Source organism: Seriola lalandi, unplaced genomic scaffold, assembly GCF_002814215.2.
Source record: "Seriola lalandi dorsalis isolate HSWRI2012SDOR001 ecotype SW California unplaced genomic scaffold, Sedor1 jcf7180002054825, whole genome shotgun sequence".
In the NCBI taxonomy this organism is placed as follows: Eukaryota; Metazoa; Chordata; class Actinopteri; order Carangiformes; family Carangidae; genus Seriola; species Seriola lalandi.
The window spans coordinates 1,147,811-1,164,353 of NW_019525378.1; the positions used below are offsets into that span (position 1 = coordinate 1,147,811).

The 16,543-nt window shown below is 38.9% G+C and overlaps 2 protein-coding genes across 6 annotated transcripts in view; both read left to right on the forward strand.

Moving 5' to 3' along the window:
* The window catches only part of znf384b (zinc finger protein 384 b), an 8,819-nt gene extending 5,500 nt beyond the window's left edge, over nucleotides 1-3,319 (forward strand). For all 5 annotated transcript variants that reach the window (XM_023426405.2, XM_023426403.2, XM_087179348.1 and 2 more), the window contains 4 exons: nucleotides 1,206-1,373; nucleotides 1,503-1,581; nucleotides 1,691-1,849; nucleotides 1,994-3,319. In XM_023426405.2, coding sequence (XP_023282173.1) covers nucleotides 1,206-1,373; nucleotides 1,503-1,581; nucleotides 1,691-1,849; nucleotides 1,994-2,386 — 799 coding nt within the window. In that variant the 3' untranslated portion in view covers nucleotides 2,387-3,319. The remainder of the gene's footprint in view (nucleotides 1-1,205; nucleotides 1,374-1,502; nucleotides 1,582-1,690; nucleotides 1,850-1,993) is intronic.
* Nucleotides 3,320-4,395: 1,076 nt separating this feature from the next.
* Nucleotides 4,396-16,030, forward strand: gnl1 (G protein nucleolar 1). The gene is made up of 12 exons (XM_023426384.2): nucleotides 4,396-4,614; nucleotides 6,149-6,296; nucleotides 6,801-6,937; nucleotides 7,060-7,211; nucleotides 9,248-9,319; nucleotides 10,187-10,379; nucleotides 10,588-10,686; nucleotides 10,792-10,974; nucleotides 11,453-11,631; nucleotides 11,982-12,168; nucleotides 13,311-13,451; nucleotides 13,562-16,030. The coding sequence occupies exons 1-12, from the start codon at nucleotides 4,542-4,544 to the stop codon at nucleotides 13,831-13,833; spliced, it is 1,836 nt and encodes a 611-aa protein (XP_023282152.1). The 5' UTR covers nucleotides 4,396-4,541; the 3' UTR covers nucleotides 13,834-16,030.
* The last annotated feature ends 513 nt before the right edge of the window (nucleotides 16,031-16,543 follow it).

A 16,543-nucleotide genomic window follows, 5' to 3' on the forward strand; every position in this document is an offset into this window, starting at 1 on the left:
ACCTCCTCCCCTGCCCCCTCCCCTCCCTCTTCCCTGTTACCAACCCCGTACCATACTCCCTGTCCTCTGAACTTGTCTTGCCAAATTCCTTCTTGAAGCCCAGACTCCTGTCTTCTTCTTCCTCCTGGGGAAGAGAGTAGAGCGGTGTGCAGATGAATGTTACACTGCCATGTAGATGTTGGCTCGCATGCTACCAGTTCCATCCAGAAGTGACCTTTTCAGAAAATTAGAATTCAAATCGCACCTTTTTAAGTTGGGCTTTGTCCATGAAAAGATTTTCCATAATTTATACACTAATCAGAATGGCCATTTAAAATGCATGGAGTTCTTGTTATACGAATTGACACAATGAGAATATTTGACCCTTTCTCTCTTTTATTCATTTGCCTGTGTGCACAATTCTTGCCTCCCTATGTACTGTTTGCACTGCACCATATTTTTTTTCCTGCTTTACACACCTCTCCATGTTTCTTTTGTCTGCATGTTCTGTCATCTCTTCTGCCAGGGCTTCCTCCACTGAAACACACATATACACATTTAGAAAAACATGTTGAAATGAACATTTTTTAAGCAGGCTTTGTTCCATTGAGCTTCCCCATAAAACCCATTGTGTTATTGTTTCTTATTGATGCTTTGAATGGTGACGCTCAATAGACATCCTCCGCTGTCATGCTCTTCTTTCATGCTGTTGCTGTTTTGTTTTGTTTTTCTTTTGTTTTTTTTTTCTTTTTTTTCTTTTTGGGTGTCCTCAAATCAATTTACAGTCATTTCTGGAGGCATATTGATTTGCACTGATGAATTCCAATTATTAAATTACATTATTTATTTTCACATTTTATCAATTTTGAATATATTTTAATGGAACGTCTTGTCTTTAACTCTCAAACATCTAATTCTAAAAACTGGTTCAGATGGATAGGAGTAAAATTTTGTTGATAATGTTTGATATTTATGTTATACGGAATTTAAAATAACACCTTAAACACCTTAAAATACAACTGACACTACTTACAAAGTGTAAATACCGGAGGTTTTCTTCTTTATTTACTGATGGCTGTTCAGAATTTCCATGCTTTTCTTTACTTGTATGGGATGTCCTTCTTCAAAGGTTTTGACATATTTAAGGTGGCAGAATGTGTCAAGCATAGTATCATCTTACAATCCCATGTTCCTTTCTCTGTCACCCTCCTGTCTGCCCCCATCAGGAATCACACAGAGTCAAAGCCTCACAAGTGTCCCCATTGTACCAAGTCATTTGCCAACTCTAGCTACCTGGCCCAACATGTCCGCATCCACACCGGAGTGAAACCCTACACCTGCTCCTACTGCCAAAAGTGCTTCAGACAGCTCAGTCACCTTCAGCAACACAACAGGTAAGTAAGTCACTGGTCTTGGGTTTCTCATCGAGATCTGTGTCTTTCTGCAGTCGGGTTAGATCACCATGAAAAAGGATAGGAGTGCATGCACGTACATGTATGTGTTTGTATTGTGTTTTTCTACAGGATTCACACTGGAGATCGGCCATACAAGTGCTCCCATCCAGGCTGTGAGAAATCCTTCACGCAACTCTCAAATTTACAGGTGTGAAAGAATTTAGATCTCGTCTCAGGCAGTGCATGTAATGTCAATGGTATTTTTAACACTACACTGTACTGTGACCCCTTTTTTTTCAATAACCATTTTTTCTCAGTCCCACCGGCGTCAACACAACAAGGACAAGCCCTACAAGTGCACCAACTGCAATAAAGGATACATAGATGCAGCAAGCCTGGAGGTGCACATGTCCACACACACTGTCAAACACGCCAGGATCTACTCCTGTGGTCTCTGCAACCGCACTTATACCTCAGTAAGACAAATGTCCATTTCTGAAGAGCATTTCTACATGAAACACTATGAATCGCCTCACTGGCAACAGACACCTGGCAGCTACTTTACACCGTGTAGTCATGTGTCCACTGTTTCCCCTCTGCCTATCCTCCCCTCATCTCAGGAGACGTATCTGGTGAAACACATGGAGAAACACAACCCAGACCAGTTGACTGCACCAGCAGTGGTGGCACAGACGACACAACAGAACCAGAACCAAAGCCAGGCCCAGGGCCAGGCTGGAGCTCAGGGCCGGGTAGAGAGTGCAGATGGAGGATCGAGCCGCCCTGGGGGAGCTGGGAGCGGAAGAGCGGGCGGAGGCCAGCAGGGACAGAGCCAGAGCAACTACCCCCAGACAGAAAACATCCCATGTCCATTTGACCTGCACCAGTATAAGACGGTGTCTGCCAGTGACATCCAGTACAAACCAGTCAGTGTGGCTGACATTACTTCCCACAAGGACCTCTGTCTCACTGTGTCAGCATCCACCATTCAAGTGGAGCACCTCAACCCTTAGAGGTGATGAAAGAGGGTGTGTGGGGGGGTGGGGAAATTAGAATTAATTCAAGAATACAAGAAATGGAGGATGGAGAGTCAAAGGAAAAAAGCAATACTAAGATGAAACAAGAACTTTGAACATCTGACTGTGCCTGAACAATGGTTTGAGGCAGGCAGGACAAATGATATGGTGACACAATTTACTGAAGGCTATCATTTTGTTTTATTTTTTCATTTGTCTCTTATTTTCTTTCTGCCTTGCTTGATTTGTTTTCCTTTTGCCTAGCTGTCCTGTCTTAGTAGAAAGTGCATGTAAAGGCTGCAATAAAATATGTAACAGTCCATCACAGTGATGGTTTTAAAATAGGAAGAGAGTCAAAGAAACAGTGCTTCTGTTGTTTATCACCTCCTGCTCTTCCCTACAAATACAGCTTTGGCCATAGCAATTTATGGTCTCTCTGTTGACAAAATTGGTGGGTAACTGAAGGTAAATTTTTATACTTTAATACAGAGACTTTCAGTTTTTACTCAGTGTTATTACCTTTACTATGTTGTAAAATATATTACTGCAGTTAATTCTTTTTGACCTTAAAAGGGATGTAGAGGTTATTTCTTTTTCAGGAAAGAAAAAATATCAATCAAGTATATATAGATATATACTACCAGTTTATAAATAATGATTGTGTGTTTAAAGGATGTGGTAATCCATATAACCTATTTAGACCCATTCACAGGCCTTCTCATGACCTTCGGGCGAGTGATGTGCCAGTTCATGTTTCATGTAATCCTATTGTACTGCTTTGCGTGTATGTCCTAAGAGTAATGTTATCCAAATGTGTACTTGCTATTATACTTCCACAATAACATTTACAATACTTCTTTATAGACATACTTACACATCTGAAATGTGTGTTTCTTTCTGCTTATAATACAATAAATCCTGTGAAATTTTCTCATTGGCATTTTTTTCTGTTTCAGTTTAAGGCCAAATAAATTTTTTGTGCCATGCATATACACATGTACACATTTGGCTTTATCTGTCCTGTTGTTTTTATCCCAATTCTAATTTGTCAACTTTTTTGTTTGGCTGTTTTATCCTAGATTTAAAAGCCTTACCAGGGATGGGGGCAACAAATTAGCTTCAGCTAGATGCCCTATATACATCACATCTGTTGCATTGCTTATGTGTATGTAACAATGTTTATCTGTATGGTCCCTGTTAAATAAAGAAATAAGTATAATTTCCTTATGTGCCATAGTGGCTTTATGAAGGGAAATTAATTTAAGGATGTGACAAAAATGTTTTATCCATTAATTATTTTCTCAATTAATTGATTAATCAGTCCATAAAATGTCCGAAAATAGTGAAAATTCCCATCACAATTTCCCATAGCTTGAGTTGACATATTAAAGGGCTTGTTTTTTCTGACAGAGTCCAAACACAGAAACATTCAATAGCAAATATTGACATTTGAGAAGCCACAATAAATACATATTTTTGGGTATTTTGACTCACAAAAATTACTTAAATAATTAACAAGTTATCAAAATAGTAGTTGATTAACTCTCTGTCTATTAATGTATTGATCAATTAATAAATTTTTTCAGCTGTATATTCATTACATTTAAATACATTTTATTTTTGTTAAAAACTATTTAGAGGATTTTTGAGACACCTGAAAACACCATGCTGATTGAATTATGCATAAAGGTCTTAATGATACTGTATTTAATGATGCTCTATAGCATCCAGGTATATTTGTTGTTTCAAGCATGTCTGCCCTGCAGGAATGTGCAAATGTGTGAGGTGTTTACAAAAGTGGGCAGTACCATTAAAGCGGGGGGGGGGGGTTTACTGTCAGATAAACCAACATTTTCACACTTAATGTCTGTAATGATACTCGTATTGAGACTGTTTAGTCGTCGGAAAGCCAACTCTAAATAGGGCAATCGAATAAAGCCACACTGATGTAAGCTCGGGCAGTTTGTGAACACTATCACTTGGTTTCGCCCACCATTCTCTGCAGTCTGCAGTGGATATGGCGTCACTTTAAAGTGTAGGAGTCGAGAAACTTCACCCATGTAAATACGGTCAAAAAGAAAGCTGTGTGACACGCTTCAGACAGCAAGACACAGTTTATATATATATATATATTAACCAGCTTGTTTTAAATATGCCCCGGAAAAAGCCATTTAGCAACAAACAGAAGAAGAAACAGCTGCAAGTGAAACGGGAGAGAAAGAGAGGTAACTACATTTGCCGTTAGCGTGCCATGCTAGCGTTAGCAGTTAGCTAACGGCTCTTGCACCACAGCTAACTAAACGTAGTTCAGCAGCAAACTGTTTGCTTGTCTTTGAGTCTGTGTAGTGTTGAGTAAAATCCTCATGTAAACCTTAAGGGCACTTAGCCTGTAAAAGAAACCTGTATGTTTTGTGTTAGCTAGCTGTGATAACAAGTAGTGTGACAACTTGCCCTCGAACTTGACCAGTGTATAAGGCACGACACAACAGTACAATCTTGTTTGTTACAGAAGCATGAGAAATTACATGTTTGTATGATTTTTGGTCCTTAACAAAGTGAGGCTGTGGGGCAATGTACTGTTACCCAGAGGTTAATGTCAGACAGCACTCAATAGTGATAATGTGATGGTTAAATGATTTCCAGCGTGCCTGTGGGTTTTCCATTTGAATGTACTTATGCTGTTGCTGCTCTTTTCTGTTCTTACTTTTTTCTGTTTTTAATGCATTGTGTAAAGCACTTTGAATTGCCCTAATGTGTGCAATGTGCCATACAAGTAATTTTGACTTGCCTTAATTGCCACCAAATTTAGAACATTCATCAGAATATCATTTTGATATTCAAAAAAATGTAGACTGTACAGACTGTGTACCTCACCAAGGAGTAGTTATTACATTTCAAAAATTTATTTCTGTATTTCTGAGTTCAGTCATACCATGATTTGCAAGACAATGATCAATTTTTAAATACAGGCCTGTAGTCTCAAACAAGCAGTGTTAATCAAGGATTTTCTTCTCACATTGTCCAACACAAACGTCTTAAGATACATATATTTAAGATTATTTAAAATCATTTTGGATTATGATTTTCATTTTAAGAAGTATAAAATTCTGACAGAATGTGTATTTAAAAAAACCCTGTTATTAAAAGCAAGATCAAATCATCTGTACATGGTGGTTAATTATTTCATAAGTGCAGGAGGCCACTGTAGAGTCAGTGTATACTTATCATCAAATTAGTAAAATGTCAGAATAATTTGAAACAAGTACCTCTTAGTTTCTGTATTAAAAGCATTTTGCTGTTCATTTCATTTGTTAGTATTTAACCTTGTGAAATTGCCACACTTCCTAGATGGGGACGTGGTTTAAGACACCTGATTAGAGACATTATATTACGGCTGCAACTAAGAACTATTTTCATTGTAGATTAATCAATGAAATGTCAATAAAGTACTGAAAAATGCCTGTTAAAATTTTCCAGAGTCCAAGGTAATCTCTTCAAATGTCTTGAATGTTGTCGGTGTAAAACCCAAAGATAATCACTTTACTATCATGTACAACAAAGAAAAGCATCAAACACTCACATTTGAGCAAGAGCATTTCAAGCAGAAACCAGTAAATGTTGGCATTTTTGCTTAAAAAATTATGAAAACAATTATTTGATGATCAAAATAGGTGCAGATTAATCCAATCAATTAATTCACTAATCATATTGTATGCCTGTGTTTGACTGTGATTCCTGACTTTTGCACCTGACTTCCAGGTGACACAGGTTCTGGCCCTAGTAGTCGCAATGCCAGTGTGGAGCGAGGAGGAGAGCGACAGTCAGATACCTCTGACAGTGAGACCACTGATATTAGGAGAATAAACCAGCAGCCCTTCGGCAGAGAAGGTAGATACGACCCCAACAGGTGAGTTGTCAGTATCATTGCTAATGCTCACTTTGATTGACTTAAATTAAAAGGATGATATTGTCAATGATCTAAGATTCTGCTGAGATTAATGCAGATTTTGTACAGAGTGTCTGTCATTTGTCATTTATAGAAACTTAAAATGCATTGCCTGGAGCACTAGCAGTACACTTGAATTAGGAGAAAATGGCTACCTTATGCTAATTAATTGGAGCAATATGTTAGAGCATGCAGATAATAAACGAAAAGTAGGCCTGCTTTTCAACACTGTATTTTAGTGACTTTACTTTATTTGAAATGGCCTATATCTAGATTACTTGATTACTTAGGCTGTAGTGAAGCCCATGTTGTATAACGTCAGTGGTCTTATGTACAATCTATTTAGTCTTATCTAAATAAAAGTAAATGAGCAAAATTTATACTAAATCATCACTTTTAAGATATAGCGAAGCACAGTCTGACAAAGTAACCCTCTTAATACCTCCTTCTTACTCCTCTCTTCAGGTTCCGACTGCACTTTGAGAAAGAGAGTAAAGAGGAGGTGGAAAAGAGGAAGAAGATGGCCAGAGAGAATGTGTTGCAGCCAGTCTCAGACAAAGAACTTGAAGTCAGCATCAACGACATCTATCCCTCAGAGAAAGGTCTGGCTGTTTCTTTAATGCTTTCCACATGACAGTCTCAAAATAAGCCAAACAGATGAACGGAGTAAATTAATGGAGTGGGTCACTGCTTGTCACACTGAAACTTGATTATCCACTGCCAGGTCTTGGTTTCCCACGACGGCCGTCCTGGAATTATGAAATGACACGAGAGAACCTGTTGAGGAAAGAGGAGAAGTCGTACAGAGAATACCTGGATGATCTTCACTCCAGAAACCCACTTGGCTCTCTCAGCCACTTTGAACACAATCTAGAGGTAACTAAGTTAACAAGTCTTTGCACTGATATGCATTGTCAGCTGTGACACCTTTATAAAGACAGGTATGCCAGCTGAATCAGCTCAATTTAGCATAGGTGGACTCCAATCAAGGTGTAGAAACATCTCAAAGATGATCAAAAGAAATGGGAGGCACCAGAGCTAAATTTTAAGTGTCATAGCTAAGGGTCTGAATACTTATGTAAATGTGGTATTTCAGTTTTTCCTTTTTAATAAATTACCAAAAATTTCTAAAATTATATTTTTGCTTTGTCGTTATAGGGCATTGACTGAAGCTTGATGATGGGAAAAAATTATTATTTTTATTTTAGCCCAAGGCTGCAACATAACAAAATGTGAAAACAAATGAAGGGGTCTGAATACTTTCTGAATGCACTGTACATTATGGGGCAGGCTACTCCTCCCAAAACGTAGGCCAAGAATATAACTCATTTTCATTCCTATTTTTGAGTCAGTAAACACTTTTTTTTTTTTTTTATAAATAATGTTTTCTTTCATAAGATGTGTACTCTTATATTGCCAATAGAGTGAAAAAAGGTAGAATCATGTTTTGAGAAGAGTATCCCTTTTAATACGACGATATATTACCATCGCCATAAAAAAACAAACAACAAGGAATACTATGATAAAAATTTTAGGTCATAACAAGTCAGACCAAACCTGGTTTTCTAGTGTACCAGGATCAGGCAATATTACAGTTCGTCAGTGCACACACTAGCTTTTGACGCTCTCTGTCCTTAATATAATTTTGATTTTTTTCGGCTGAGACTATTAGGTTTAGCATGTAGTCAAAGAACCACGTTTGTTATATAAGGACCAGGTTTTTGTTGGCAAAAAGTTCACACTGACATCAGAATGTAGTGCAGCAAACTACTCATTTGCCAGCACCTTTCCTGTGCAAGATGGTTTGCCTGTAACTGATAATTATCCTTGAAACGTTCTTTGCCACTTTCACCTAAAAATAGAACTGTTGAGGCTGTTATCCACTGTATAATCCAGGATTCATTCTTAAACTGAATACTTCATGCTGGTAAAGTTACATCACGTAGCGATCTGTGAAGAGCATTGTGTGAGGAGTATTGTATGACATACCTGCATGTTGTCTTTTACCTTCTGGCAACAAAGTCATCATATCATCATCATATATTACCTACATGCTGTGTTATTGCTCAGACTGTGAAAATGGTAACACAGTTTTTCAAAATTAAAAACCCAGCAGATCATTTAATTTCAAAGCGTGGGTTGAGCTCAGGAGGCACATCACAGCAGAAGCAGGGCTGTAGCAGCTAGTGGTGTAATAAGTGACTCTCATTAATCTAGAGATGATGTCTATTTAAATGGTGCTGAGGATCAAAGCAGTAGAAAAAAACATATGAATAAGCTGCTTGTTTGAACATGTTGTTTTGCCTCTGTGACTGGATATTGGTTTCATAGCATCAAAACTGAGACTCGCATAAAATAGAATATTCATTCATTTTCTACCGCTTATCCTCTACTAGGGTCGCGGGGGGGGCTGGAGCCTATCCCAGCATCTTTTCGGGCGAGAAGCGGGGTACGCCCTGGACAGGTCGCCAGTCCATCGCAGGGCAAACACATAGAGACAGACAAGCATTCACACTCACAGCCACACCTATGGTCAATTTAGAGTATCCAATTAGCCTAGTCCCCATTTTGCATGTCTTTGGACTGTGGGAGGAAGCCGGAGTACCCGGAGAGAACCCACACTTGCACGAGGAGAACATGCAAACTCCACACAGAAAGATCCCACGGCCGAGCCGGGACTCGAACCCGGAACCTTCTTGCTGTGAGGCGACAGCGCTAACCACTGCACCACCGTGCAAAATAGAATAATCAATATTAATTAAAATAATTTTAAATATCCTAATTTTTTCCCATTCTTTCCTAATAAAAGTCTATTGCAGAGAAAGAGAGATAACCTAAATTCATAGATATTCTATTTACTTTACAATATTATACCTAACCATACTTCGCACTGTTTTTTTCCTTTGTTTTAGACATGGAGGCAGTTATGGAGAGTGTTGGAGATGTCCGATGTCATTCTGCTCATTGTGGACATCAGGCATCCGGTAAGTGATGTTGTTAGCAGAAGCCTGCAGAGTGGATCAGGCCACTAGATGGAGACACTTTCAAGATTCATCTCAATAACTGATCTGGTGTCTATTCTGTATCACTTCATTTACCTGACACATTTTAAAAATTGTTATGTATTTTTGGTGACAATTTGGTCATCAAAAATAATTGAAGAGACTTTCTTCTTATACTAGGACGACACTTGTATAATGCTGTATCCTGGAATGTGTCAAGACAAAATAAAAGTAAAATTGACAAGATAGAAAAGGTTAAGGACAGCTTTTACTGAACATTGAGGTAGATTGAAGGCAAAGAAAAATAAAAATAGATAACATTATCCAACCTATTACCTCAGCTTAATAGACAAATGTTACTAGGTCTGAGCTTAATGTTTGACAACAAATTATAGGGTTATATTTTATGTTCGGATAAATATGAAGTTCCAATCAGTAGCTCAGTCTCTCAGAGGATTTCAGACTGGCCATTTGTTTCCCCTTCATTAGTTTCTCATAAGATCTTAAATACATTGTTGTGATCTTGCTGATGAAGTGAGGGAAAATGGTTGTATTTAACTTTCTACTCTGTGCATTGTGTGACAGTGTGACTTAAGGCTCATGATTGAAAATGAAAATGAAACCCACTTCTCAGGATCTAATTATAAGACATCTGCTTCTGACATACTTTATTTCTAACTTTCATTCCAGATATACTTCATTCATTCACTAATTCACTTTCTCTATTTAGAGTTTCCAGTTTCATTGCAAATTTAAAAACAGCACAACTCAATGATTTGTGGTTTATTTGTTGAATAGGCCATTATTATTAATTTAACAAGGTGTGTCCTCATGTTAACCACTGGCTAGGTGCTGCAGTTCCCTCCAGCTGTGTACCACTACATCACAGGAGAGCTACAGAAGCAGGTGGTCCTGGTGTTGAACAAAGCCGACCTGTGTCCTCCCCCACTGGTGATTGCCTGGAAACACTACATGACCTCTCAATTCCCGCACCTGCAAATAGTCTGCTTCACCTCCCACCCTGGACAGCCCTACAGCACAGGTGAGGAGAGGGAGAATGGGGGAAGAGAAAAAATGGTGGATTTTGGTGGATAGTGACACTTATAATAATATGATATCAGAAGGACAGGGAAATTGAAATGTAACTGAAACTCACTGAACGTTTTTCAGAGCAATATCACCAGAATAGCCTGCTGTGTTCACAGCTCTTGTTACAATAAGAATAACTATCTCTCTGTGCTGGCTTGTAGTGCTCCAGAAGAAGAGGATGAGGAAGAAGGCTAACTGGAGTCATGCTGGAGGTCCTATAGATATCCTGAAGGCCTGTCAGGATATCACAACAGGGAGAGGTGTGTGTCTGCTCTTCATCTAGCATACTTACATAATAAAACCATTGTAAAAGCACAGGCCACATTAAGATGTCCACATTTGTGTTATCTCTTGTTTCTTCACAGTTGACTTGTCCAGCTGGGAGCAGAAGATCCAGAGAGATGCTGTTGCAGAGAGATTTGGTGGGGAACGTGCAGATGACGGAGCGGAGTCGGTTCTGATGGAGCATCAAAGTGACAGTGCTATGGAGATGAGCAGCCTATCACAGGAGCTCTACAAAGATGGGGTTCTCACATTGGGCTGTATAGGTATGATACGTCTGTGTTGGCAGAGAAATGGAGCTGTGTAGACAGGTTGACTGAACAAATCCTTAAAACAAATCCAAAGAAGATCTTACCAGTTTTTGGTAACACCAGATATTTACATCACAATCTCAAGCAATCCCACGATTTACCAAGAGTAATAAGATAAAGCCTCTCTGTCTCTCTATTTTACTGTGATGGAGAACAACAGGGTCCATGCTATTTCTTATTACACTTGTTGGATATGTCACCCTGTTTAAAATCCACAGTGCTTCAATGAGATATTCTAAGAGTAAAAAGTATTCTTGCTCGACTATAATGGACAGACCAAATGTCTTTGACATATGAAAAACGTCTCTATATGAAGTAAATAAACCTACATCTTCTTGTCTGAAATATACTGTAGTTCAAGGCTGAAAAACTGAACGAAGATCATAATTTGTAGATATTAAAGACTGATCATAAACTCGTCCTGTTTTCTCAGGCTTTCCAAATGTTGGTAAGTCATCTGTTATAAACAGCCTGGTTGGGAGGAAGGTGGTGAGCGTGTCTCGAACCCCAGGCCACACCAAATACTTCCAGACCTACTACCTCACCCCAACAGTGAAACTCTGCGACTGCCCTGGACTGGTCTTTCCCTCGCGTGTCAACAAACAGTTACAGGTACAAACTCACTTTTGTGTACTAGAGAGCAGATGTGATTTTGAGTTTACTCGGCTGTTTAGGCTCAGTGGAACCTTAACTGTGTTGAACAGCACATTCACACAGCTCTGGGAAAATGACTTATTGATTTTATACATTCCCACTTGATGTGTTTCAAAAACTCAAGGGTTGTTTGTTGTGATGGTTGTTCAACTTTTCAAGCTGTTTTTTTGATACTATCTTGCCATTTTCAATCATGATTTTGTACCTGACTTTGTTTGTTTGTTTTTTTTCATTGAGCTTTTTCTTCTCTTGCTTGTTTTTTTTTTGTTTGTTTTTTTAACCTTTGACTTTATTTTTATGTTCTGTAGATTCTTGCTGGCATCTACCCAGTGTCTCAGCTGCAGGAGCCCTACAGCTCAGTTGGTTATCTGTGCGAGAGGACTGCGTTCCTCTCTGTGCTGAAGCTCCAACATCCCAGTTTGATGGAGAATGAACCCCATAACAGAATCCAGAGGTCTGAAGAGTTTAGCTGGACTGCGTGGGATGTGTGTGAGGGTAAGACAATTTGCAGTGACACCAAGCATTTAATATTGTGTGAGTTTGTAAGACTTTGGGAATCATGGTTGCACAGTAGCTCACCCACTTTACCACTACTTACCAGCACCCATGTCATGGCCCATTATTGATTGTAATACAGTATATCAACATCTGGTGTTATTCTTTCTTCGTTCTTATTTTTAACTAATCCCATCGAAAAACTAAAACCAACAATGCTATTTTAGTCTGTCTCTCAATGGTTTCTGAAATCCCTAGCCTTTCTGTAGCCCTCAGCCCCAAGCTCATTTATTCCTAGCAGCGCTGTTAATGTTCAGAACTGAGTTACAAATATACTGAACAAAAATATAAATGCAACACTTTTGTTTTCACTCCCATTTTTCATGAGTTGAAATGAATGATCTTAGATTTTTTTCTACAAACACAGAGGGTTTATTTCTCTTATATTTTATGTTAGTGAGCATTTCTCCTTTACCAAGACAATCCATCCACCTGACAGGTGTAACCAGATGCTGATTACACAGGGTGATTATTGCACAGGTGTGCCTTGGGCTGTTCATAATAAAAGGCCACTCTAAATTCTTAGATCTTTATTTAAACTCACGAAAAATGGGAGTAAAAACAAAAGTGTTGCATTCATATTTATGTTCAGTATGTATGATTTCATTGTTTCGATCATAAAAGGGATAAATCATTTCGCTAAAACAGCTGGGTAGTTTTGAGCAAATGTTAATCAAACAGGAGTAAATACTGTATTTTTTTGCGTACCCAGGTTGATTACCTGGTAGAGCACGTACCATGTACTAAAGCTGAGTCCTTGCTGCAGCGTTCGGGGTTGAGGCTCTTTACTGGATGTCATTCGCTCTCTCTCCCTTGACTTTCCTGTGTATCTCTGCTGTCACACACACACAAAAAAGCAGAAAAATGCCAGAAAAAATAATCTTTAAAAAAAATACCCATGTTCGTTTTAATGAAAAACATGTCATTGATGGGTTTTTAATGGTTTTTGGAGAAGAGCGGATATCCATTGCACAAAGGAATAAGCCAGACAAGCCAGATGTTTCTTTTATTTATGGCTAATACCATGATGTGTTATAGTGTCACCAAGACCCCTCTCTTCCATATCTGTTTGTGTTCTTAAGCCTGGGCAGAGAGGAGAGGATATAAGACAGCAAAAGCAGCTCGCAACGATGTTTATCGTGCTGCTAATAGTCTCCTGCGGTTGGCAATTGATGGCAGATTGTGCCTTTGCCTCAGACCACCTGGCTACAGCTGCCTCAGAGGTAAAAGAGTCTCCTCCATGACTAATAATTTCAGCTACAAGTGTTTTTGAAAAGTTGCAGCTGCAGGTGGGTAGAATTAATTTGTTTTTGGGATTATGTATGGTCTACAGAGCATTGGGAAAATCACCCGGATTTGCCAGAGATTATGGCTCTACAAGGACGGACGACAGAGGAGGAAGGGACAGGAGAGAGGGACGATGAGGAGGACGGAGAGTCCAGTACCGAGCCAGAGGAGGAGAGAGACAGGGATGCAGATGATGATGAGGACGGAGATGGGGATGATGAAGATGAGGGGTTTGGACATCCAAGACGGAAGGACGATAAGCCATCTGGCTTCACCGTTAACATGTACAATGTCCTCCGGGAAAATGAGTGTGAGTGATAACAGAGGGAAAGATGAGCAGGAATAAGTTGTTTCTCTTCCCTGACTTTTCCCCAGTGCACTTTTCATTCCTTTTATTTGCCAAAACTTGCTTTCCTTCTGCGTATCGACTCCTCATATCACTTGCTTCTCTGTACATGAACATGATCTATTCTAATGAATTCCCCCCGTCTTCTTCTCCCAATAATATACAGAGCATATTCATGTATTCCATGTTGTGCCTCTGCTCCGCTTGTTCTTTAATGTTGCTTCTAGGAATGGATTTGGTTTGGTTTGATTTAATCTTTCTTTTTGCATGTAGTTCTCAAAGACAAATGAACAAGTTACTTCCCTAAGCCTGGAATAATCAACCAACTGGTTTTCAATCTCTTTATTGATAAGTGACCTCACAGCTGAGATGCCAAAGTTCAGGAAAGGTTGAAAAAACAAATCAGATGCACTGTCGATATGATGTCATTCACTGGAGCAGCCTTTTGGCTCACAGAGCAGCTTGAGATTTAAGACCACAACTCTAAATCTTCTTATAGACCATAGTATGTTTCAACTTTGGTTTGGGTGTGGGACGTGATATGAGCGATAAAACCAATATTTCTTCACACAGTTTTTCAGTTACGAGTATTACGATTCTGTTAGAGGTTCATTTGTCTGAACTTGGTTATTATTTAGATGATCCTGTATCGAGAGTGGTATTTTATCAGGTGTGATTCTACACAGTCAACAATACATTTCAGAAAATTTCTGGGATTGGGGGAGGGAAAGGGGTGTTGAATCCTGTATTGCTGGAATAGGCTGTTTCAAGAATTTAACCTGTAGTGTTTTAACTACTGCAAAAATTATCCTTAGATGCTGATGGAGAGCTAAAGTATTTAGAGTAGGATTTGGCTACAGTCATTCAAGTTTTAATGCTAATGGCAGCACAGTGGAACTGAGCCATTTGAGACTGCTTAAAAATCAGTTATAGGTATAGTTTGACATATTTGCACATATGTTTATTGGCTTTCTTGCCAAGAATTAGATGAGAAGATTGATGCCACTCACATCTGTACGGCAAATATGAAGTTGGAGACAGGAGAAGGTTAGTTTAGCTTAGCTGGCTCTACCAGCACCTCCAAAGATAACTATTATTATTATATTTTGTTTGTTTAAGATGTGCAAAAACTGAAGTGTAAATATTACACACTGTGGATTTACAGCAGGGAAATTGTTGCATTATTTCTTGGTGCCAGGCTAACAGTGGAGAGCCCAGGTAGTTACTTCACCTGACTGAGCATTAGAGGTACTGGTAGTCTGAGTTTGTTACCTTTGGACAGAGCCAGGCCCGTTTCCAGTCTTTGTGCTAAGCTAAGCTAACTGGCTGCTGGCTGTGCCATATGAGAGAGGTATCGATCTTCTCATCTGACTCTCGTCAAGAAAGTGATAAAGTATCTTTACGAAAATGTCAGAACTGTTTCTTTAACCACACAGAAAGAGAGACTGGTCTCTACAGCTCCCATCTGTCCTTCATTATAAATAACATTACACACTCCATCTTTGCAATGTTGTTGGTTTTATGAAATATAATTACTACAGTGTTCAAATTCAAAATCTGGTCCTGTGATGCTGTTAAAATACCTGCTACAGACATTCCTTATTCTTGGTCAACACTTTTTTTTATATAACTTTCTCTTGAAACTAGAAAACTGGCAGCTGTCTGACCAGTCTCTCTCTCTCTCTCTCTCTCTCTCTCTCTCTCTCTCTCTACCTCTCTCTTTCACTCTCTCTCTCTATCTAACTCTCTCTCTCTCTCTCTTTCACTCTACCTTTCTTTCTCTCTCTCTGTGTGTGTGATGGCCCCGCTACAATCCTGAGTGCTGTATTATTGTGTGCTGCTTCATGTGTTCACTGAGGGAACTCTACAGCACAGTGCTGTGTTACCATGTAATGCATCACACTGCAGCCACATGCAGTCATTTTTACCATTGGTACAATGTGAAGCAGTTACTCAACACTACCATGATGTTGGAGACAGCAGACTTTTTGCTGTGTTGATGTGGATTTTTGTTTATTGGAAATATTCAAACTGGCGTTATCTAGAGAATGTGGTGTGAAGGCTTGAGGTGTGTTCAGGCTATTTGCTGCATTCCTCATTTCATTCCTAGTATGCCTAATGACGAACTGGACTGCTTTCTGCAATAAAAGAAAATATTCCTCTAAACCATCTTGGTGTTTGTAAGTGGGTTCTTATTGTGTTTAATGATATCTTTGCAATATTTGCTTTTTATGATGATGATGTAATGATAATGAGATAATGCATGGAGATTATAAAATATATAGTCAGGGAAAGATGTTTCAAGGACAATCTCTCCACATTTTATTTTTACTATTAACGTGACTGACTGATCACAATTCTACCACTGGACACCCGAATGCCTCGTGACTGAGTTCAAGTTTCCCCATATGACCATTGCTCTTTCAAAATGAATTGCTGCAAACAGTTTCTATTAGGCGTTCGTTTACAGCCTGCAGTGTTGCATTTGAAGTGAATGCTGAGACAACATCTCAAAGTGCACTTTGAGTATATATTGTAGACCTATATATAGACATTATGTGTATATATACACAATGTTCTATGAAACCACAAACGATCTTGGGCCATCAAAGGAATAGAATGATTTTCTTTATTTTACCATTGTCTCTCTACTATAATTGAATCCCCTTTGACCAGCCTTGG